Raw genomic sequence first — 24882 nt, forward strand, 5'->3', positions numbered from 1 at the left:
AACAGATTCAGTAAGAGTCCATCTACTGAGTAGAAGAGGGACCCACAGTCCCTCTCCCTGCATGGCTCCCAAAATTCCAGAAGCCAGGGAACTTAACTCCTCAATTTACCACTCCAGCTAGAATTTAGAAGACCTCCCTTTGGTGATAATTATCAGGCCCAAAAGAGATTTCCCATAATAATTTTGAGAGTATCCTCCTCAACAAAGAATTAACTAAGCACCTGATTTTCCTGCACTGAAGTGTGAACAATTCCCATGCTGACTATGGATCTACGGATCACCTTCACGTTGTAATTCATGTCAGCACAATAAACTTTTAAAAGGTCAATTTGGCAAGGGCCAGCACTGTGGCATAGCAGGTAACGCTGCTGCCTGCAGGGCCAGAATCCCATGTGGGCGCCAGTTCGAGTCCTGGCTGCTCCACTCCTGACCCAGTTCTCTGATGTGGCCTGGGAAGGCAGTGAAGGATAGCCCAAGTCCTTGGGCCCTGGTACCCACGTGGAAGATCTGGAGGAGGCTCCTGGCTCCGGATCGGCCCAGCTCCAGCCTTTGCAGCCATTTGGGGAGTGGACCAGTGGGTTGGAAGGCCTCTCTCTCTTTCTCTCTACCTCTGGCTCTCTGTAGCTCTGCCTTTCAAATAAATAAACTTAAAAAAAATTCCTGTCAGTAGTTTTCAAAGCGTCATTCACAGACCCCTGAGGAATCCCAACCACATTAAAGAGGCATGTGAGGTCACAAATCTTGGTACAGATGCAGTGGTAAGTAAAAATGCTGTCACCTTAAGACAAACCAAGGCAGTGGCATCAAACCCCAACTGTACTGCTAATCACTATACTCTTCACCACCAAACACAAGTGGTTTAATTTTAAAACTGCTTGAGAAAATTGTTTTCTAACAGTTTATACTTCAGCTAATCTATAATTCAAGTAAATTTACTTTTAGATACACAAGGAATGAAAAGAGAAAGATCTTCTGAGGATGCTAGTGGAGGGCAGGACTCATCCAAATGACGAGCAAATTGAGAAACAACATCCAACACGAGAGAGAGGCAAAGGAACATCCTGACACAATAAACTGTGCACCAGGCTAGAGGAGCAACTAGTTTAAACAGAAGCAGGGAGTTTGAGAGAAGAGTTCCAGACCCTCCCAACAATTTTTTTTGATGTGCAAACTATGAGAAAAAAAAAGGTTCCAAAACTATACAGATAAACTGCAGCATTTTTTTTTTAACAAAAAGTATTCTGCACACAGAAAACTAAAAAATAAAAATAAAAAAAAGACAAATATTTTCTAGCTCCACAAAGATAAAATGAGGTCTAGGAACAAAAGGAAAACCACAGCACACTTCCTAGTTCAGCACATGTAACAGTCTCAAGTAGTGTGGCGTACTATGCTGGCGTCAGTGCTATTCCGTGCCATCCTGGAACCTGAAGCAAATGAACAAACACACACCCCGTATTCCACGCTATTTCACAAAATTCATGGAAAACGAAATTAAAAGATAAGCTTATTTTGGTGCAAAAATTTATGAAATCTATGCATGGTTTATTCATACTACACATCTTCCACAACATTTTTGAAGAGCTTTTGTCCAAGTTTTTGTGTGTTTTTAAATGTTTTCTACTAGAATATAAAAATACTGAAAAATACAAAAGCACATGAATTGAAACCTGTAACACTAGCTTAAATTTAAGCATTTTATTTCTACCAAATCCAAAATTTAATACCATTTTACTTTCCTGGCTTTAATGGAAGCAAAAACATTAATAATATATTTTTCACATTCTAATCCCTTTTTAAATCTTATTTTCAAATGAGCAAATTGCTATTTTGACAATTTCTCTTGACCAAATGACAATTTACAACATTTTTAAAACATTTTTTTCAGGATGTCACTGTGTCTGGGGTTAAGAATTCTGAATATCAAGTCTAAATCTGTATAACTTTGCATAAAGAAAACACTTAGTAAGTTTTAGAAGATTCAAACAATGATGATTTTATATTACTAATTACTGATATTATATATTGCTTTAAACTATTTTACATGACATTTCTTAAGAACTCAAACTATCTGAATATTTAAAGCCAAATTTGTGGCTGCTTTTTAAACTCAGATATATGAATATTTACAGAAGATAACCTTTCTTCAGTCTAACAATTCTGAATATGTTGATATTTCATTTAATTTTTCATCTTTCTACTTCAAATGAAATTAGAGTATTTAGAATCTAAATTCTGTCTGGATAAGTATTTTTCTCATGATTATCAATATTTTAATCCAGTTATTCATGCGTTTTCAAATTTTTATTGATCTTTTAATTTATTTTCAAAGTTGATAAGATTATTCGTATCTTGTTAATTTTTTTTTTTTTTTTTGACAGGCAGAATGGACAGTGAGAGAGAGACAGACAGAGAGAAAGGTCTTCCTTTTCTGTTGGTTCACCCCCCAATGGCTGCTGCAGCTAGCACGCTGTGGCCAGTACACCGTGCTGAACCAAAGCCAGGAGCCAGGTGCTTCTCCTGGTCTCCCATGCGGGTGTAGGGCACAAGGACTTGGGCCATCCTCTACTGCACTCCCGGGCCACAGCACAGAGCTGGACTGGAAGAGGAGCAACCAGGACAGAATCCGGCACCCCGACCGGGACTAGAACCCAGTGTGCCGGCGCCGCAGGCAGAGGATTAGTCAAATGAGCCGCGGCGCTGGCCCTCTTGTTAAAGTTTTATATTCACCAAACATACATGCAAAACTACTTTCTCTCACTTGTTTGTAAGCAAAGGGATGGGCTTTTTGATAAGTATGCAACTTTACATGTAGTCATGTGTTTTGATGTAGAACTTTTTATAGTTAGTTCAAAGTATCAACCCAAAGAAATAATTTGCATAGAAATTTATACCAAAATTCTTTTAAATTCAGCATTCTGTTTGCAATTTGATATTGTATCTTTTAATATCTGGTAAACAGCTTTTTTTATTTACTTGAAAGGAAGAGTTACAAAAGAGAGGAAGAGACAGAGATATTTCATCCACTGGTTCACTCCTCAAATGGCCTCAACGGTAGGAGCTGGTCCGATCTGAAGCAAAGAGCTTCTTCTGGGTCTCCCACATGGGCACAGGGGACCAAGCACTTGGGCCATCTTCCCCTGCTTTCCCAGGTGCATTAGCAGGGAGCTGGACTGGAAGTGGAGCTACCAGGACATGAACTGGCGCCCATACGGGATGCCGGGGCTGCAGATGGCAGCCTAACTGTCTATGCCACAGGGCTGGACTACCCCTCCTCCTTTAAATTTTTTAATTTACTTGAAAGGCAGAATTACAGAAAGGGAGAGACAGATAGCGAGAGAGAGATAACAGCTTACATTTGTGTGTAAAGTTGTCTTGACTGTGTTAGGTCTTGATGACCATCAGGTATATACATATCATTTTAACGTCATTTTTAGAATGGAATACCCTACCCCATTTGCTCACTGACTTCTATTCCCAAAATATAGATTCTCTGTACAATGCTAAAACAGAAATCATATTTAAAATTACAGATGAGTTTTTTCATCTTAAGTTATGATTATGAACTAAAGCAAGGTACAACTTTGGCATACTTATTTTAGGGATGAAATACTGGCTTATACATTATGACATATATCAACTATGTTTGACAATGATCAGATTCCTTGCCAAAAGAGTGTTTACGTAAATAGAATCTCCTTCAAATGTACTAATAATTTCATAACCTAGATGATATCCAGGTTTTTAATAAGTTTCTTGATATAATTATCTAGTTATGCCTTGTTTCAGTCAAGTCAGTAAAGCTTTCTCATCATGACATATTTTTAACATAAACTGTGGGGAGCAACTCGGACTAGACTAAGTTACTGGAATTGAGACTTATTCTATGCATCTGCTCTCCCACAATTTGGCGCTGGGAGAGGAGTAAACAACTTTTACACAGCTGCCTCCAGTTCGACCAATAATCTGCAGGAGCTGATCCTGCTCCTGATTGGAGGAGAGCAGCGTACTTGGCGTGTGGGTAGCAGAGTTGGGATTGGTGGAAGAGGACTATAAAGGAGGACAGAGACAACATGCACCAGGAACATCTAAGGGGAACATCTGGATAACATCTGAGCAGCCCCCGAGAGAGCCGGCTGGCGGTGTGCCGCTCCCCTGCAGAAGTGGGGAAAGTGGCAGGGGGAGCCGCCCTTCCACGGAGGCAGAAGGGTCGGCAGCCAACCCGGGAAGGACCAGCAGCAAACCCAGGAAGGGCCGAGCAGACAAAAGAACAGCGCAGGGTCCTGTGTCATTCCTCCACGAAGAGGGGGAGCGACAATAAACATACATAATAATCATTTATTCATGACTAAAGATACATGGTTTATAATCCAAAAGTAAGGAAAATATTTTCCTTTTTATAACAATAGTATTTCACATTTAATATGATTCACCATCTGCATTACAAATTAGCTTTTGACTTTACAGATAAGTAATATACAAATTCATTTTCATGATTAGTGACATGATTAAAATGTCATGTAAGTTGAAGTTGATTTGGAAACATATAAGCATTCAAACTCTCAATAATTTCTTTTGTAAAAAATTATTTATTTGTTTATTTGAAAGAGTTACAGACAGAGGAACTAAGAAAGAGAAATCTTCCATCTGCTGGTTCAGTCTCTAGATGGCCAAAACAGCCACAGCTGAGCCAGGCCAAAACCAAAAGCCAGGAGCTTCATCTGGATCTCCCACAGGGTTAACAGAGGTCCAAGTACTTTGGCCATCTTTCACTTCTTTTTCCAGGCTATTAGCAGGTAGCTGGATCTGAGGTGGAACAGCCAGGACACGAAATGATACCCACATGGGATACCAGTTTTGCAGACAACGGATTTACCTGCTATGCCACAATGCTGGCCCCTACCAATAATTTCTTTTGATACTATAAGATATAAATTATTTATGCACAAAAGTACTAACATCAAAAATCACTTGTACATATTTTATCACATCCTATAAAGTATCATCTATTCAACTATCAGTTTGAAAATATTTTCAAAAATACTTCAACTTCCAAATGGTATCATAATGAAACACGAAATTTTAGAGATCACTAATTATTTAAATTCTTTCAATATCTACAGTATTTCTTTCAGTTGTAGTATTGTTAAAAAGTATGAATGGAAAACAAGATGGCGGCAAGAATTCTTAGGTACAAGTGAGCCAGCCATGATGAATCAATTCACCAGTGGGACTTTTTTTTTAGAAGACTTCATCTTTTGAAAATCTTTACCCATCATGTGAAACAGATTATCTAAAAACTAAATCTTATCCTCGGATAGGCCCTTACTCTACTAAAATCAGCTTTTATTTTTATCAGAAATAGGCATCCATGATGAAAGACTATTAAAATTTATTTCAAGTGGCATCTTATTTACTTACTCATACTTCCATTCTGGTTTTAGGAATTTCTACCTTATACCCTATATAAAATCAACTCAAAATGGATCCAAAGTGAGGCCTTACTTGCCTCACCTTAATGTTAGTTAAGGGAGGCTGGTGCAGTGGCACAGTGGTTTAAGCCACTGTCCACAGTGACAGCATCCCAAGGGGCACCAGTGGGAATCCCAGCTGCTCTGCTTCTGATCCAGCTCCCTACTAATGCACCTGGGAAAGCAGTGGAGGATTGCCCAGGTCCTTGGGGCCCCTGCACCTATGTGGGAGATCTGGAAGAAGCTCCTGGCTTCAGCCAGGCTCAGCCCCTGCTGTTGTAGCCATTTGGGGAGTGAACCAGTATATGAAAGATCTGGCTGTCTCTTCTCTGTCTCTGTCTCTGTCTGTCTCTCTTTCAACTAAAAAAAATAAATATTTAAAAAAAAATCTGCTTCTGGTTAAAGGCCAGACCAAATAAGGGCAGTGGTCTAGAGAAGTAAATTCCTAATTATCTTAACAAACAGGCATAGCGTAAAAAATGACAATCAAGAAAATACTGTAACTTAGAAATATGGACATAGATCCTAGAAAAAATAGCTGGAAGAGTTGAAAAAGGCTGCCTAAGTGCTGGCACTGTGGCATAGCAGGTAAAGCTGCTGCCTGCAGTGTCTGCATATGATAGGGGGGCTGGTTCAAGTCCCAGCTGCTCCACTTTTGATCCAGCTCTCTGCTATGGGCCTGGGAAAGCAGTAGAAAGTGGCCCAAGTCCTTGGGCCTCTGCACCCATGTCGGAGACCTGTAGTCAGTTGCAGGCTTCTAGCCTCATATCGACCCAGCTCCCGCCACTGTGGCTATTTGGGGAGTGAACCAGTGGATGGAAGACCTCTTCTCTTTCTCCGCCTCTTCCTCTCTGTAACTCTGCCTTCCAAATAAATAAATAAATAAAACTTAAAAAAGAAAAATAAAAGCTGCCTCTAAAAGATGAGAAACAATGGGGCAAACCACTGTTTTATAATAAACATGCTACCCTATATTTTAACTTTTAATTTGATTGTTAAAATGATATTACAAAGTCTAAAGCTCTCAAAAAGTTCGGAAAAGTCACAAACCAAAAAGGAAAAAAGCCAAGCAAAAGCAAACATTTTAGAAATTCTTGATGGGGCCCGTCGCTATGGCATGGTAGGCTAAGCCTTCGCCTGAGGCACTGGTTCACCTCCCAGATGCTCTTCCAATCCAGCTCTCTGTTATGTCCTGGAAAAGCAATGGAAGATCTTGGACCCCTGTGCCCATGTGAGAGACCAGGAAGAAACTCTTGGCTCATGGCTTCAGACTGGCCAGCCTCCAGCAAGATTTTCTCTCTGTCTCTCCCACTCTGTCTGTAACTCTACCTCTCAAATAAATTTAAAAAATGTAAAAAAGTAAAATTCCCGATTAACAAAAAAAGAAATTCTTTATGGATATGCTGCCCCATGCAGCTTTACAAGGACTGGAGACTACAGGTAACTTGCCATTTCGCTAGTGAAATAATAGAGAATCTCTGTTCTGCTTGCTTATGTGTATCTATCAGTTGAGGGAAAAAATACAAAGGAGAGGAGAGGAAAAACTCAAAGTCCCTCTGAAGTGACTTCTATGAATACCCACTGTATCTGATAAGAGTTGGAATAGTAGTTATTTCAATGGGTTACAAATTCTATCATGTCTAATTGTCCTATTAGATTGTGACTACCTTGAAAACAGGAAAATAACTTGGTTAACCTATATTCTCAATACAAAGATTCCTGGAACATGCTATCAAGTGCTCCCTAGCAGCTAAGGTGGGAAGCACACTACGACAAAGGCATGTCTATCCACCTACCTCCTCTCCCTGACCCCTTATTTAGTTATAATGAAACCACACTAACCATCACATTGGAAGAGAAGAGTCATGGCATACATGCAGTTAAAAGGAAACAAAAGTAGTGGAATGTTGCAATAAAGAATATATGCAGGGGTCAGCATTGTAGCATGGCAGGTTAAGCAGAGGCCTGGGATTATAGCTTTTATGGAATTCTATATGAACGCCGGTTTGAGTCCCTCTTGATCTGCTTCAGATCTAGCTCTCTGCTAAAGCACCTGAGAAACCAGAAGACAGACCAAGTACATGGGCCCCTGCGACGTATGTGGGAGACCTGGATGGAGTTCCAGGCTCCTGGCTTCAGACTGTCAGCCCAAACCTGGCCATTGCAGTCATCTGAGGAATGAACCAGTTGGAAAGAAGCTTTCTCGCTCTTTCCTGTTGTCTCTCCCTCTCTCCCTGTAACTTTGCCTTTCATATAAATAAATATATCTTTAAAAAATAATATTTGTAGTAGTAGTCAATCTGGTGAATAAGAAAGAATTAATCTTTAAAGAGAAAATGTAAAACCACAGTTACAACAGGAAAATATTAAGGGGTATGATAATACTGATTTTACTACAATGCACTGGACTAGAATCTCAGAGGTCATATCAAACTGTCATTCATATTATAATTTATACTTCATGGGACTATCTAGACTTACATTGGTGGGAATATCTATGTCATATACATACTTCAAAGAAATACTTGGACCAAGACTGTTTTATGTGGCCTTTCATTCCAAGTGGTTTCCTTTAACTCTGTTTAGGATTGCTGAATTTTTATTAGAAGCATTTTTTTAAATTAAAAAAAAAATCAAACTTAAGAAAATTGGTTTATTACATGAAAAAGCTTGTTTCACTTGACACATATGAAGTAGCAAATATATGATGATTTATTCTACTTAAGTATGAATGTATCTGGAAACAATACAATGAAAAATGCTGTAAAGTATTAGATTAACAATGTTTCTTCATGTTTATGGTTTTATATATTTGGAAAGAAGAGAAGTAAACCCTGCTATCCTTAAAGCACAAGGACCAACTGAGGCTTGGAGGATGGAAGAAGAAAACAATCTCTACTACCAAGATGCAGGCACACAAGGCCAGTTTAAGAGTGAGGCTAAACCACACAAAATAGAACATCACCCCACTCCCTGCCACCCACCACTCAGCACACCGCCACTCACCACTAGCAACATCAAGCAACAGCGGTACTGCTGAAAGAGATGTAAGTGTTGAAAGAGACATCTTTGGAGGCTTAGTCTCCTAGGGAAATTCAAAAGTTGAATGTGGAACAAAAACATTGAGAAAAAGTCTCCAGGAAATAATCCCCACCCTATACACAATGAAATACTACATGAACTGACCTTCACAGTACACTGAGGGTAACCATGGCAATGAGAAAACCAAATTCAGGACAACTCCTTACTAGATGAACCAAATCTCATACTAATGACCTAACATATGACATGCCCACCTCCAGCTACATACTATTTACCTCAGTCCTACACAATGTCTGGCTTTCAATCATGTTATACAACAAACAGAAAGGCATGGGGGAAAATCCACTCAGTGGACAAAGCAATCAGCAGAACTAGACTCCAATATGACTCAGATGTTGAAAATATCAGATAGAAAATTTTAAATTACTATGATTAATATGTTAAAACAGGCAATATGTATGACCAGAAGAGGAATTTCAGCAGAAGGTAAGAAACTAAGAATCAAAGTAAATGCCAGAAGAATATTTTAAAAATCACCATGAGAAGGTAAAAAAAAAAGTCTTTGATGTGCCCATCAGCATTCCTGGCATAACTGAAAAATGAATCAGTAAATTTGAAAGTAAGTCAAAACAGAAATTACCTAAGCTGAAGCACAAATTAAAAAAAAAAAAAGAAAAAAGAAAAAAAAGAAATGGGCATGGGGGCTAGAAACCAAAACAGACCATTTAAGAATAACGACTAACACAAACTGGTTTAACATATGTGAAGTGGGAACCCCAGAAGTAGTAAACAGAGGACAGCTCAGAAAATAACAATTTGGAGAAATGTCAAAAATAATTAAACACACAAAGAAACACATACATAAGCAAATGAACAAATCAGACTTAGATACATGACATAAATCATGACAAACTGATGAAAACTAGGATAAGATATATGAGGGCAACCAAAGAAAAATGACATATTACATTCAAGTATATAGAAATAAAGCTAAGACTTACAGCAAGGCATCTTGTGAGAAAATATACAAGCCAGGAGACAACAAAATTCTTCATATTGCTTAAATAACAAAACTAAAACAAAAATTGGCGATCTAGAATTCTATACTCACAAAAATCTTTCAAAAATGAAAACAAAAATTTAAAGAAAAAAGGTTTCTACCAGTAGATGTACAACATGAGATATATCAAAGGAAGTTCTGAGAGGAAAAGAATATGACAGACAGCAAACATAAAGAAAATAAAGAGTACTGAAAGTAATAAAAATGAAGGTAAATCTAAGAATATTTTTTAAGTTTTTAATTGCTCTAAAAGGTAATTGTCTTAAAGCAAAAAGTGTTAACACCAGGGGCAGGTGTCATGGTGCAGCAGTTAAAGATGCCACTTGGGATGCCCACAGCCCCTGTCAGGGTGCCTGGGTCCTCTGCTTCTCTGCTTCTGATCAAGCTTCCTGAAAATGTGCCTGCGAGACAGCAGATGATGGTCCAACATGGGAGACCTGGAGGGAGTTCACTCCCCAATGGCTACAACAGCCAGGGCTGGGCCACACTGAAGCCTGGAGCCTGGAACCACAGCCAGGTGTTCCACATGGATGGCAGGGGCCTAAGCACTTAGGTCACCTTCCACTGGTTTACTCCGGCACATTAGCAGGGAGTTGTGTCATAAGTGCAGCATCTGGAACATAAACTGGCACCCAAACGAGATGCTGGGTGCGCAGAGAGCAGGTTAGCATGCTGTGCCATCATATCAGCACCCATGTTATTAGTTACTACTGATGTATACAAATTGAAATGAAAAGTTTAAAACATCACATCAATACTTTCAAATGTATAAACTATTAAGGTATGAAATAAAACAAACTTTACCTTAGACACAGGTTCTTGTTCCTTAGTAGGAGCTTCATTTTTCAATCTTAAAAATAAAATAAGCACTGAATATTTTATTCTATACTTACAATGACAAAACACAAAAGTTATGATAACTAAAATGTACACATAAACTAATGTATATTTAAACCTTTAATAGTAAATGACCTCTGTAAATATTTTAAGGCAAAAATAAAATGGATTATTCATAAATGTGCTAAGTAGACATGTTTTTCTCTAAAAACAAAAGCATTTAAGAAGCATTCTCTTTGCTAACTTTTAAATTAAAAGACATAATACATTTAATAAAACAGCTCAAAGAATTAAAAAACAGGTTACATGCTTTATAAATATAATATGCATCACTCTATACTATTATAGCACTTAAAATGTGAGAGAAGATAAATATTTTATTTACTGTGAAATTCAATGATGCTACTTCAGTATATATTACAATTAACTTACTCTGGAGGCAGTGAAATCACAGAAATAACCGAAAATTTTAATAAATATAAACTTTTAAAAACCTTCATAAGCATTTTTCAAATGTTAATCATATTTCTTAATTCCTTGATTTCTAAAAATATTACAAATTATTATTAACATTAACAAAGTCATATGCTATGTAGAAAATCTTGTAAAATAATTTAAATTCCAGATCTTCCAAAGGATCCTTGTTTTAAAAAAAAAAACTGCTGATGACTACATACTATTTGTTAATACTACACATTAGAGTTATTTTTAATCTGCATAAGTAGGAAGCCTACCTGATCTGAAATGTCATTAATCATGACTTAAGTGTTTTATAACTTTAGGAAGGCTTAAAAGCTACACTTAAGGGACACTATATTTAAAATAAGCAACAATCATATTGACTAAAATTTCATGGACAAAAATGAAGATATCTAATAGGATAGAAATGTCAATGATCTTATGGTTAGTCAATAAAAAATGGAGTTGGCAAACACCCTCTTTTTTACCCATTCTCTGAGGGCACATTTAAAAATATGAGGAATATAAATGCTAAGTTTACTAGATACTAATAATAGTTAAATGTGTAAAATTATTTATATTTTAGTTGTTACACAAAACTGCAAACAACGTAAGGTATATCATATCCATTTTTACAGAAACACTACACTGGGAGTATACTATAGTAACTTAAAACCAATTTGTTACAATGAAATGAATAAAACTATCACAAAACACTGATAAAATATAAAAATGTCAATAATTTTTTGGGTTACAGATTCAGTAATTGTCTTAAGTACTTACTTGTGAACAATAGTCATACAGATGAGACTACATAAAGTATATAATACAGTTTCATTGCTTTCATGAAATGTATCAGAAAATTGGAATAGTTTTAAAAATAACATGTACAATATATAAAGTAGTAACAAAAATGAAAAATTATGTTAAAGAAATAAAAATATCTATGATTCATAAAGTTTTAGAATAAATCTGTCTATTACAACTGATATTTGTTTCTAAGCATTTAATTATTTTAAATTCAGTTTGGAAAACTTGTAAAACAAATTGGTCACAAAGCATTTTAAAAATATCTCATCAAAGATTTCTTTCAGCCATCCTTTAAAAATATTATCAGTAAAACCTTACATCCTTACAAAGGAAATATTACCATGCTAATCATTTCCACATAAGGCTATTGTAACTAATATTTATGCAGCAATGAAAATGAAAGCCATTAAACGTGTTTAACTATTACTGCTGGTATTTAAATTGGAGAAAGGGAGCCCTCTTAATGTCTATGCATAAAGGTTGGTGACAGTGAGAACAACAGAAAGTTATTGAAATAACTAGTATAAAGAGGCATATGATACCAATCTTATTGTATTTCCCATACTTTTATTCTCTTCAAGGGACAAAACTGCAATAGCCAGCAAAAACTTTTAGAAAAACAAATCTAACAAAAAAACTAGAAAAATACATTATCCAATTTGTTATATAAACTCATCCCCTAACATATGAACTAGTATTTTAACTATTAACTTTTAATGCAACTAATAATACATCATTTTCTTACCTGTAATTCTTATTCATTAAAGATGCCTGCTGAAATAGTCATCATTTGAGATATTCAAATGCTTTGGCAGAAGACAGTGAAATTTGCTAAGCTCAAAGTTCTGAGCTAATAACCTCCCATTAGGTAATTACATTTGTTGCCTATAAATGTTGCCATGTTTTATAGAAAAATGTAGTGTAGTTTTTAGTAAAAAATGAAGATTTCAATGCAAAGGAGAACAAAACAACTTACAGGCTAACAATTTCAACATTAATGATCAGAACTCCAACTAACTTTTCTTTTATGGAAACTTGTCAAATAAGTCCTTTCTGATACATTTCTACAGGAAAATCTTTTCTCTCTAAACTCTAAAATGAAATAAATAGCACTATTTGCATTTTTCTGTAGGTTACATGACCAATACAAAGTTACACATAAAATCAATATTCAGGTTCAATTATACTTGTACATTCTTCTGAAGTTTAATTCATATAATAAACCATGGAACATGAGAAGGAACTGTAAGGAGAAAGATCTTAAGGTTCACTTCAGTTAGGCCACATTCCTACTTTTCAGTAAAATTTAAAAGCCAAAATTTCAATGCTGATTTTAAAAATATAATCTTAAAAGAATGTTTGTACACATATTACAAAAGCTAAAAAGCAGTTGTACAAGCCAGTAGTAAACAAGTTCTCAACACCTTCCACTTGAGGGGTAGGGAATCTTTATTCTGTGTAGGGCCATTTGCATATTTGTAACATCATTTGCAGGTCACAAAAATTTATCAACATAAAAACTAGCCTGCTATAAACTGAATTTTGAGTTGCCTTGGCAGGGCCAGACCAAATCATTTCACACAGGTCTTACACGGTCAGGGGGTCAGACATTTCCCACCCCTGTCCCTCAGGATTAAATTTAAGACAGCAATAATCAGTCTAAGAAATAGCAGTAAAACATCTAGAAGAAAGTGTTAACAGATTTATGTGTGGGGAGGGTGTCTGAACTAAACAGTCACCACAGACATCAGGTACTGTGCTAAGTGTTTCTTTCCAAATGAAGGTTTTGGGTGATGATAAAACGTTAAAACCAACTGCCCCCATTATCTAGATGAGAAGAATCTAAGGCCTAAAATACTGAAGTAATAAAGCAATTAGGAACAGAACCAAGTTTAAAGGTGTGGGTTCTATTTCAAATTTCCACTGTACTACCTGCACAGCCAATTATTCTCCTATCAATCAGGCTCCATTATCAGCATGCTGAGAAAAGTGAAAATGTTTAATTTCCCTCTGCCTCCAAACAGTTTCTACCCTGGAACATGCTGAGTATCATCACCAATTAGTACTACTAACCAATATATGTTATCTTTTGCTCAAACAATCTATTGTCTGTACACATAGAAATAATGCTCTAAGATTAGGAGGCTACATCATCATCCCAATACAACAACTGTGTCAGCTCCTGCACAGACTCCTGTCAGAAGAGGGCCTTCATTCTGGAACTAACTCCTATTCCATTCTCAGCCAATCATAATCAAGGAAGGAAGTACAAAGGTACTTCAAAAAGCTTGTGGGAAATGGAACTTAAAAATAAACTCATTTCAGTGCAAAAATTTTTTGAAATCCATGCATAGATGTTCACAGAAAGTATATATTATGAAAAAATTATGTGTGGAATTAAAAATATTTTTGCACCAAAATAAAAGCATCTATTAATTCCCCTTTTCCATGAACTTTTTGAACCTCTCTTATAAGTGGTAATTCAGTGCTAGTTATTAGTATGTCATGGGTAGAATCTATGATCAATTTTCCTGGCCAGAATTTGCTTAACAGTGAACAATACAGGCTCCTTTTAACCTCCAAAATTTTTCCACCATTTTATCTTTTGCCATGCCTCCACATTACTTTCAAACACAATACATTAGATATTAATCTTAATTCCTGAGCTACTCTCCTTAAAGCTGGTCTTATTTGCTCTAATATGAAATGATCTACCTATTTCTAAACATATGAATATGATTTTCTAAAAGATAGGGCAGAAAAATAATTCTAGAAAGCAAGAAGACAGAACCAGGCAAAGACAGACAACCATGATGTAAAACAAAATGATTGTGTTTGAAAGTGAAAGGGAAAATACAAAACCAAGACCATCACTGGAAGTAGAAAATTTTAAAAACAGAACACAGCTTCTTTGTTGTTTAGTTGACAATACTGAATTATACTCTTTATAATCTATAGGCAATTACCTTCAGGATCCAGGGACTGGAAAAATGGGGTTAAGTTCAGAATCACCAGTAAGCTTGTCCTAAATAAAACACTTTACCCAAGTTTCACTTATGTCTCCTTGCGTTGCCCTTTCTTCCCTGCTTAGCAGGTATCAAAGGCAGAAGTCCAACTGCCAGAAACCACCAGATCTTGATGCAGAGCTTCTACCTACTGATTTGCAGTTACAAACTAGTGTCAAATATTATGTATAGTTTAAAAAGAAAAAATTATTTCACAAGTCCCTAAAGATTTTGATTTGAAATATTAAAGTCCATAGTAGGAAGAAAGTATCCAGAGGTAAGATCCCCCAAACTCTAATCCCACTCACATTTCAGAAGTTTACAGAAGGAAACAAACTCAACATGAGCTCACAGATTAGATCAGTTGGCTTTTTTTTTTCTTGTTAAATATATGAAGACATCCTGACTATTAAGAATCCTTAAGATTTGATAAACTGGATTGTGACCACAGCCAATAATTCCTCCCAGTGAGTTCAAAATTTCACAGGAAAATGATGAAACGACCCCTTACATAATCTTCAATGGTCATAAAAGAGTAAATAATTTAAGAGAAATAATATTTTAACATGTAACACAGAAAAGGTTGCCATTATTGTTCAACAAAAGCTTACTGCTTGCAAATATTAATGACGTTGCTTTTACTGAGAGTAATGATATGATACAGTATTATTTAGCTTTAGAAATAGCTTCAGATTCTCTTTTGGTACAGCATTTCACAAAAATTACACAATGCAATATCTACACGGTGTGAAAGTGTTTTAACTAATTATGAAGTCAATTGACTGTGTGGCCCTGGGAATGTGACTCTTCTGCCATTATCTTGGTGGCATGAACCATGTCTTATTTATGTTTCCATTTCTAAAACCTGACATTGTCTTGTACATAGGTCCATTATCAATATTCAATGTCAATGATTATGTGGAAGGGTTACCTATAGTACACTGTCAAAGAGCCATTTAGTTACTATTGATGCTATATATAAAATGGAGAATCTTAGCCATTCTTAAATAAGATGGAGGTACTTTAAAAAGTCTCAAGGATATTCAGTTTTCTATTTTCATTTCACTTCAGCACTCTTTAAATTAGGGGGACTTTAAAAAGTATAATATATATATTTTTATCCATAAAACATATTTACATTTCTTTTAACTCTTCAAAGCAAATATTATCTTCAACACCACTTCACAGATGAAGAAACTAAGCTAACTTGTCCATCATGAGCCATCTGTGTCTTTATCTGTGTTATTTTGAGTCTAGTTAACACCCTTTTCATTGTACCTAGAACAAATGTGGAAGTCACTCAAATAACTCAATCAGCTTTTAAAAATCACTTCAAATTGTGGCCCTTAGGACATCTGATACAAGCAATGAACCAGAAAAATGGCTAAGTCGCCTAGTTTTCCAAACTTAAGTAATCATGTATTCACCACAGATTCTTATTCTCTGCAGATGAGCTAGAGGGAATCATCTTTCGAGCATCAAATTTTTGTCATAAAAAAAAAACCCTCAGAAAACTTAAAGCCTTAACTCTATTGTGCTATATTAACCTAGCCAATCAGAATACTGTAGAACAGAGAGGAGGAAGAAAATGGATATAAGGGGAATCAGAAAAGAACACATTTCGTGACTGAATTATAGTTATCTCTAACATCTGAGAAGGGCAAATGATTTTTAATCATTTCAAATTTCTACAAAAGAAACAGCTACATGACTACTGCTAACTAGTACAACTATACAGTTTCATAATAGTAGTAGTACTAGGTAAGTAGCCAAGATAGCTGGAAATGAGTATCTGGGAACAAAATGTCTTCTGTCATCAGGAAGTAGCAGTAACTACGACAGTACAGGCAGTAACAGCTGGAGCAGCAGTAACAGCAGTAGCAGTACTGGCAGCAGCAGCAACAAAGATGTCCAATTACTGAGTGCCTAGTTTCTGTCAGACCAATGTCAAATAATTTTAATATTTAAATTTACACAAGGGGTCGGCGCTGTGGCACAGAGGAGCGCCGGTTCCAGTCCCGGCTGCTCCACTTCTGATCCAGCTCTCTGCTTTGGCCTGGGAAAGCAGCAGAAGACGGCCCAAGTCCTTGGGCCTCTGCACTCACATGGGAGACCCGGAAGAAGCTCCTGGCTCCGGATCGGCTCAGCCCCAGCCACTGCAGCCATCTGGGGAGTGAACCATCGGATGGAGGACCTCTCTCTCTCTCTCTTTCGCTCTGCCTCTCCTCTCTCTGTGTAACTCTGGCTTTCAAATAAATAAATCTTTTAAAAAAAAATAAATGTACACATTATATGTATTACTTACAGTTATTCAGAGAGTAATGACTACATATTTTTCAAGAAGGAGAAAGCTGAGGCTTAAAAAGCAATTTATTCAAGGATACAGATGTAAACAGATACAAAACTAGGATTTAATCCTTGGTATCCCTAGTTTCAAAGCTGCTCTCCTGGGGCAGGAGTTTGACATGCAGTTGGTAACATGCTGCTTGGGATTGCCCACATTCCACACTGGAGTGACTGGGTTTGAGTCCCAGCTTCACTCTAGGTTCCATTTTCCTAATGCACACCTTTGGAGGCAACAGGTGATGGCTTAAGTATTTGGGTCCATGCCACCCAAATGAGAGAGCTGAATTGAGTTCCTAGCTCCGGGCTTCCACTTGGTCCAGCCTGTTGCAGGTATTTCGGGAATGAATCAGTGGGTAGGATTGCTCTTTCTCTCTTTCTTGCTGCCTTTATTAAAGAACAAAACAAAGCCGGCGCCACGGCTCACTAGGCTAATCCTCCGCCTTGCGGCGCCGGCACACTGGGTTCTAGTCCCAGTCGGGGCGCCGGATTCTGTCCCGGTTGCCCCTCTTCCAGGCCAGCTCTCTGCTGTGGCCAGGAGTGCAGTGGAGGATGGCCCAAGTGCTTGGGCCCTGCACCCCATGGGAGACCAGGATAAGTACCTGGCTCCTGCCATCGGATCAGCACGGTGCGCTGGCGGCAGCGAGCCGGCCGTGGCGGCCATTGGAGGGTGAACCAATGGCAAAAGGAAGACCTTTCTCTCTGTCTATCTCTCACTGTCCACTCTGCCTGTCAAAAAACAAAAATAAAAAATAAATAAATAAATAAAATAATAAAAAAAGACCAAGAAAAAAACTGCACTCCTTTCATAACTCCATACTTCACAAAAGTATTCATAAATATATATTTTCCAGTGTGGCAGATTAAAAATAGCAGGGTCCTGTATTTCAATAAATGATGCAGAAAAGGAGAGGCACTGTACCTCTCCAGGTATGTGGATGACAGTAAGCATTTCCAGTTGGTCAAATAGTAAAGCAGAATGAGACCACACAGGTATGTCAAAATCAGAGATACAGGTTAAAAATAAGATGAATCATAAAGTGACAAGTATCATGTAGTATTACTTAGGGGAAAATATTGATATTATGTACAAAAGACAGTTAAAATTAAATTGAACCTCAGAGTATTCAGAGACATTCTCTAATAAGTAAGCTTAGTGAGCTTTAAACCCCCAAAATCTAATGGTATGACTAGTATGAGCAGCAACAGTATTTCTAAAAAAAGATATACTAGGATAGGAAAAGAAAGTTAACAGATGTGATTTGTGAAAATGTATGATAAGGTAAAATAAAAACAGATTGAAGATCAGGGTAATTCCATCTGAATAAAATGTAGGCAGAAATAAAATGAAGAGAATGACAATAGAAACATTGATAACTTTATGCCTGCATAGTGGTTCCTGCATGCTAAGCACTTTTTACACATTATTAATATTATATATTAGTTTATCAATATGGTATAGAATATGTTAATATGCATCATATATACATTAACTCCTTTAATTACCTCAATACTTCATGAGTAGATACTTTTGTTAGTTATCTGTATTTTACAAACAAGGAATTGGGGCACAGAGGTCAGGTAACCTACTCTGAGTCACACACATTCAGTAAGCAAAAGGGCAAGAACTCCAAAAGAAGCAATCAACTGCAGAATTTATGTTCTTTAATCACTATACCACTCTGTCCCTTTAAGGGTTTCAAAGGACTGAATGTACAGCTGAGTATCAAGTCTCTTAATCTTATTATTAAGGAACACCTCCTGAAGCTATTAAGAAGCAAGTAAAACTTGAAATGAAAACCTTGATAGATAATAAAAGGCTAGAAATAGTAATAGTCAAGACAGGTAGGTAGTAGATTAATAAGCTAAGCAAAAGGCATTACAGAGAGAAGCTAGAAATAATTGATATTCTTAAGCTCCTTAGTGTGAAATCATATTAGATAGCCATACTGTCCAACAAAATATCCTTTACTGCTATAATCAGAAACACAACAGGCTAATAACCAATCTTTGTAATCTTTGTTATATATTGCTTAAATTTTTATAAGCATAATGAGGATATTTTCCTGACAATTTTTTAAAATATAAAAAAGTTCTTGTTAGCATTTATTTATAAACTACATCTCAGAAATGATTCATGAACATGAATGAAATGTTGAGTTCTTCCTACTCAATAGTCTACACAACTACTTTTTTTTTTTTAACTCCCAACCAAGAAAATCAAATGGTTAAGTCCAGATCAGCATTCTACACATTATTTTATGGAAATTATGTCAAGGAACACTAAGTGCTGAAGGAAAAATATTCCAAGATAAAATTAATATTCTCTTAGACGTTCATATATCCCAGATAGCATGAAAAAACTCATTAATCTAGTTATACTTACAGTTCCAAAATTTATTTGATCAAAGAACCTTTTTCTCCCAGACTCTTTATATATTTAAGGACATTAGTTTTACAGTACAGAATCTGGAAACCACTGATCTTGTTACCTTCTTTTACAAAAATGCAAGACAATTACTTTGACAACAGAGTTTAATGTGCCTAAGAGTTACGTGGGCATTTAATTTTCTCAATGGTTCCTGTTTTTGCTATGGGGTCCATTCTGATTTCATCTTCTCATAAGAATAAACTATGACATCTAGGTGTAACCATTATTAAATAACAGAATCCCAGATCCAAGTGAGCACCTGCATTTTACAAACAGGGTAACTCTCTGGTTTTCCTTCTACATCACTGATGAAACATTCCTAACTTCCTATCTTCTTAAGTTCTTTATGTCAGATTCCTCAGAGCTCTCCCTCTCTACTGTGTCACTTTGAGATCTCATGTACTCTTATCATTTTTTAATTTTTAGTGTGATGATTACAGATTCACATAGTTGTAAGAAACAATGGGGGGGTCTTTCAAATGTGTATTATATAAAAAAAAAAACTTCGCATGGACTTCAATTTCTCACCAAAATAAACTCATCTTTTAATTCCTTTTTTCATACAGTGAGAGCCCATGCATTCTTTGCCCAGTCTCCCTCAATGATAGCCTCTTGCAAAACTACATCACCTTAGAACCTGAACATTACTAGTGATATTACACACTTCCTCAATTCTACTTACATTCATTCTCATGACATCTTAAAATATTAAATAATACACTAGAACATGTCTGCTAAACTCACTCCAGCTGATGACTAGGACATCTCTCCTTGGATATCTAACAGTTATCTCAAACTAAAACATGTCCCTAATCAAGCCATCTTCCCTACAAATCTACTTCTCCCATAGTCTTCTCCATCTCAGTCAATATCAGTACTCTTACTGGTTGCTCAGACTATTAATTGCAGAGTCATCCTCAGTACTTTCTCTCACATCTCATATTCCAACCATCAACAAATTCAAACAAAATCAAATCTTTTATCACCTACATTGCTAGCATCCTAGCTTCAGCCATAAATCTCCTATCCAGGTTACTACAACTGCCTCCTAATTGATTTCCCTGATTCCATCCTCCATTCTCAAAGTAACATCCAGAGGTGGCCCATACACTTTTCAATTACTTAACTTTTCTATTTTGTTATTTATTGAGATACCTTATATTCAATTCAGCTTCTTCTACTGACTTTTCATGGTAAATGCAAGAATACTTTTAATGGTTAATAAGGTTTTTTTATTATCTTTTTAATATTAATTTAATCAAAGACAGAATTACAGAGAGAAGGAGAGACTAATTTTCCATTTGCTGGTCCACTCCCCAAATGCCTGCAATGACTGGGGCTAAGCCAGATTGAAGCCAGGAGACAAAAACTCCATCCGGGTCTCCCACGTGGGTGGCAGGGGCCCAAAATTTGGGCCATCTTCTGTTGCTTTCCCAGGCATATTAGCAGGGAGTTGAATCAGAAGAGGAGCAGCCAGGACTCAAACCAGCACCCATATGGTATGCCAGCATTGCAGGCGGCAGCTTAACCTGCTGCGCCATAACACAGCCCCAGGCAGTAAGGACTTAACCATATGATCCACGTTACTTCACAGGCCCATCTCCTACCATTCTTCCTCTTACTTCACTGCAGTCAAATCAGACTCCTTTGAGTTCCCAACTGATGGGATTTTTCCTCCCTGGAATGCATTATTGATAAATGAAAGTGGCTCACTTCCTGAATTCTTCTATGTCTTTACTCCAATGTCGTCTTGGTGATACTCAAAGAATTTAAATAGTAGCCTTCACACTCCCATCTCATACTCCTTTACTTCCCTTCCTTTTTCACTTTTAAACAAAATACTGATCACCAACTAAAACATTATATATCTCATTTACTTTTTATTGTGTCTTTTATCTCTAAAATGTAAATACCAAAAAGGGACAGATTTCAGTCTATTTTTCAAGCAAACAGAACAGTGCCTTGCATAAAGTAGAAGCTCACTAAATAGATGAGACACAAAGAAGCAAGGTGCTTTGCCAAAACCTGACAAAAACTGGTAAAGAATCCAAGTCTTTGTAGTTTAAGAATCATTTTTCAGAGAATGATGAAAGACTCAAACAAAAAACAATTACTTTTTATTCAGCAGTAATTAAAGAGCATGCTTGCATGAAACAGCTATTTCCGACCAGGTGAATAAACCATTTAGAATAACTTCATGGAGCCAGCATTGTGGCACAGAGGGTAAAGCCACAGCCTGTGATGCCAGCAACCCATATGCGCACCAGTTCTTGTCCCAACTGCTCCATTTCCAATCCAGCTCCCTGCTAATGGCCTGGGAAAAGCAGTGGAAGACGGCCCAAGTATGTGGACCCCTGCCACACAAGTATGAGACCTGAAAGAAGCTCCTGGCTTCAGCCTGGACCAGCACAGGCCATTGCTGCCATCTGGGGAGTGAAGCAGAGGTTGGAAGATCTCTCTGTCTTTCCCTCTCTCTGTTGTTCTTTCAAAATAAATAAATAAAACTTTTTTTAAAAAAAAGAATAACTCCATGATAGAGATTAGATTAGATTAAGTTACAAGTAATTAGCATCAAACTGAAATTCAAAGAACTGCCTATAAGAAGCTAGCTCCAGACTGACTAGCTTGCGTTACTTAAATACATTTTTTTAAAAAATGAAATTACAGATGATAGAACTTTAAGAGTTTATACTTGAGGCAGGCATTGTGGAGCAGTGGGTTAAGCTACCACTTGTGAGGCAGGCATCCCCTATAAGTTTTTTTTTTTTCTTTTTTTTTTTTTGACAGGCAGAGTGGACAGTGAGAGAGAGACAGAGAGAAAGGTCTTCCTTTTGCTGTTGGTTCACCCTCCAATGGCCACCACGGCCGGCGCACTGCGGCCGGCACACCACGCTGATCCGATGGCAGGAGCCAGGTGCTTCTCCTGGTCTCCCATGGGGTGCAGGGCCCAAGCACTCGGGCCATCCTCCACTGCACTCCCTGGCCACAGCAGAGAGCTGGCCTGGAAGAGGGGCAACCAGGACAGAATCCGGCGCCCCGACCGGGACTAGAACCCGGGGTACCGGTGCCGCAAGGCGGAGGATTAGCCTAGTGAGCCGCGGCGCCAGCCCCCCTATAAGTTTTGAGGTTTAAGTCCCAGTTGCCCAATTCCAATCCAGCTCCCAACTAATGAGCCTGGGAAAAGCAATGGAAGATGGACCAAGTATTTGGGCCCCTGCCACCCACATGGGAATTCTAGAAGAAGCTCCTAGCTCCTGGCTTCAGTCTGATACAGCTCTGACTATTGCAGCCATCTGGGGAGTGAACCAGTGGACAGATAATCTCTGTTTCTCCAATCTTTCTATAGCTCCAACTTTCAAATAAATAAATCAATCTTAAAAAAAAAGAAAGTTGAATCCTATGGAATAACACAAAACAGTAATCCTACGAGTCTCATCATATTTTTAAACTCTGCTCAAGGGAAAGCAAGTATCCGTAAATAATCAGAGAACATTAAAAATGAAAAGAAGTTGTTCCTTCTGGGCAAAAACGGACAAAACTTACTGGAGACAGAGGAGGAAATAAAGACTAGTATATGACAATGCCTACCCACTACTGGGGATTTTGGAGATTTCGGAAAATCTTTCATTTATTGTATAAATCAGTTCAGAAATTTGTAACTAATGGATTCCAATTTTTTAATTATTTGTAAGGAATGAATTACATAATAAGTGATCATCTAAACTGGTTTTGAATCTGTTCCAAAGTACAAATGAAGAGTTTTGATTTTAATGTAAAAAAAGGACTCATAATTTCAGAGCCTGCCTATCTTTATAGCTACTCAGATCACAAAATGTATTTTTATAGTCTTTCAAATTCAAAAAATTGGTATACCATAACCTTTCAGTGTGCTAGAGGAAGAAAATACAAGTAGACATAGTTCTCAGTCTGCAGGTTGGGTAACAAAGCTTGTATACAGCAGTTAAAGCATTGGTCCAATTTATAAGATAAAACCTGCAGCTTTTATATGAAATTACTCATTAGCAAAAAATTCCTGAGGCATTTAAGCAACATAATTTTTTATTAAAAGAGGATAGTAGTACCAAAACTGTTTAGTAGATCCATATTTAATGTAACTAAAATAAACAAATGTCAAATTTAAAATATAGAGGAAACACACGTATTACTGATTATCATATACAGATTTTTAATATATTACCTTTATCCAAAGTAACTACATTAGTGGTTGAGTAGATATTATGTATACGATACAAAAATACGTAACTTTCAAACTTGCTTTTAAAATCTTCAAGAAGAGGTTTAGCCAATTCTTTAAACCTTACAACTCACAAATATTATGATAATATTAAAAATAAGCCTGAGATAAGACAGATGACAAAATAATGTCTAATGGTCTAAGAAACAGCCAAATTAAAAATCTACAAATAGGAAGCTATAAGAATTTGGTAAAGGAATCTCTTGGAATTCTTAAACAAACCAATCAAACTTTAGTCAAGTTTTAAAGAAAGGACAGAAAAACAGCCATCAATAAATTCAGAGAACATAAAGTTAAGCTATTAAATTAAATTAAAAGTTTTTTAAAATTGAAAGTTTTAAAAACAAAAAATCTGAGCATTGGTGTTGTTGAAAAAATTATAGTTAATACTGAGTAATAAATTTTAAATGGCAGTAAAAATAACATAACTATAGAGACCTGTAATTCCAAAGTCATAAAAATAGCATGGGTTCCCAAACAACCAGAGGTTTTTGTTTTCCTTGGACTGTACTTATGCTAGAGAAAGATTTAAGAGCAGCAGCCAAAATCACTAAACTTCAACTTGGATGTTGAAGTACTGATTTGATGGGCTTTCCTTGGTCATAACTGACCCATAAGCTTAAGAGTCAAAGCCACCAGTAGGAAGTGTGCTCAATTTGGTGGGCTTTGAGTCTATCTCTGGCCAAACCAGTGTCAGCAGCCCTATGGGAGGCCAGCCACAATGGAAGGGAGTCTGCTCAAGATCTGATTTCCTGAGGTCACAACCTAGATCGGGTCCCACAGTCAAATTAGTCAAATTCCTTGGAAAGAGAGAACTGGCATCAGTTGTGTCCATCGAAGGGGGACACTGTCCAGGTGTACCCTGGATATTTTTTGAAATCTCTGGGCTGCTTCTGCATCTGAAAAATAAGAAAAATAGCACAATGACAGACACGAATGAGGAAAAAGCCAATCAACTGGCCTAAAAACTAAGACATAAGAAATTAAGAAAGCAGACAAAACAGACAAAAAGACAAACAGCCATATCAGTTGGAATGTATTATTCTGAAGGCAAGTACAACAGAGAAAAACATATATTATTTTAAGCAAAGAAAGAAAAGTCTATAGCAACAAAGGTTATTTTTTAGAGAGACAACTGGAAGAAAAATTTATGTTAAGATATGACAACC

At 36.8% G+C, this 24882-nt stretch overlaps 1 protein-coding gene across 18 annotated transcripts in view; it reads right to left on the reverse strand.

Annotated features, from left to right (window-relative positions):
* ZNF280D (zinc finger protein 280D) overlaps nucleotides 1-24882 on the reverse strand; it is a 127109-nt gene that overhangs the window by 7345 nt on the left and 94882 nt on the right. For 12 of the 18 annotated variants that reach the window (XR_011380917.1, XR_007910184.2, XR_011380918.1 and 9 more), the window contains one exon: nucleotides 10378-10423. Coding sequence is in view for 15 of the 18 variants with exons in the window: in XM_070054237.1 (XP_069910338.1) it covers nucleotides 10378-10423 (46 nt within the window). In the remaining 3 variants the exon portion in view is untranslated. Of the gene's footprint in view, nucleotides 1-8477; nucleotides 8557-10377; nucleotides 10424-23074; nucleotides 24613-24882 lie in introns of those variants that run through there. The other 6 variants (XM_070054238.1, XM_070054239.1, XM_017347999.3 and 3 more) reach the window with 3 other exon arrangements.

This window comes from Oryctolagus cuniculus, chromosome 12 (assembly GCF_964237555.1).
Source record: "Oryctolagus cuniculus chromosome 12, mOryCun1.1, whole genome shotgun sequence".
Taxonomy (NCBI): domain Eukaryota; kingdom Metazoa; phylum Chordata; class Mammalia; order Lagomorpha; family Leporidae; genus Oryctolagus; species Oryctolagus cuniculus.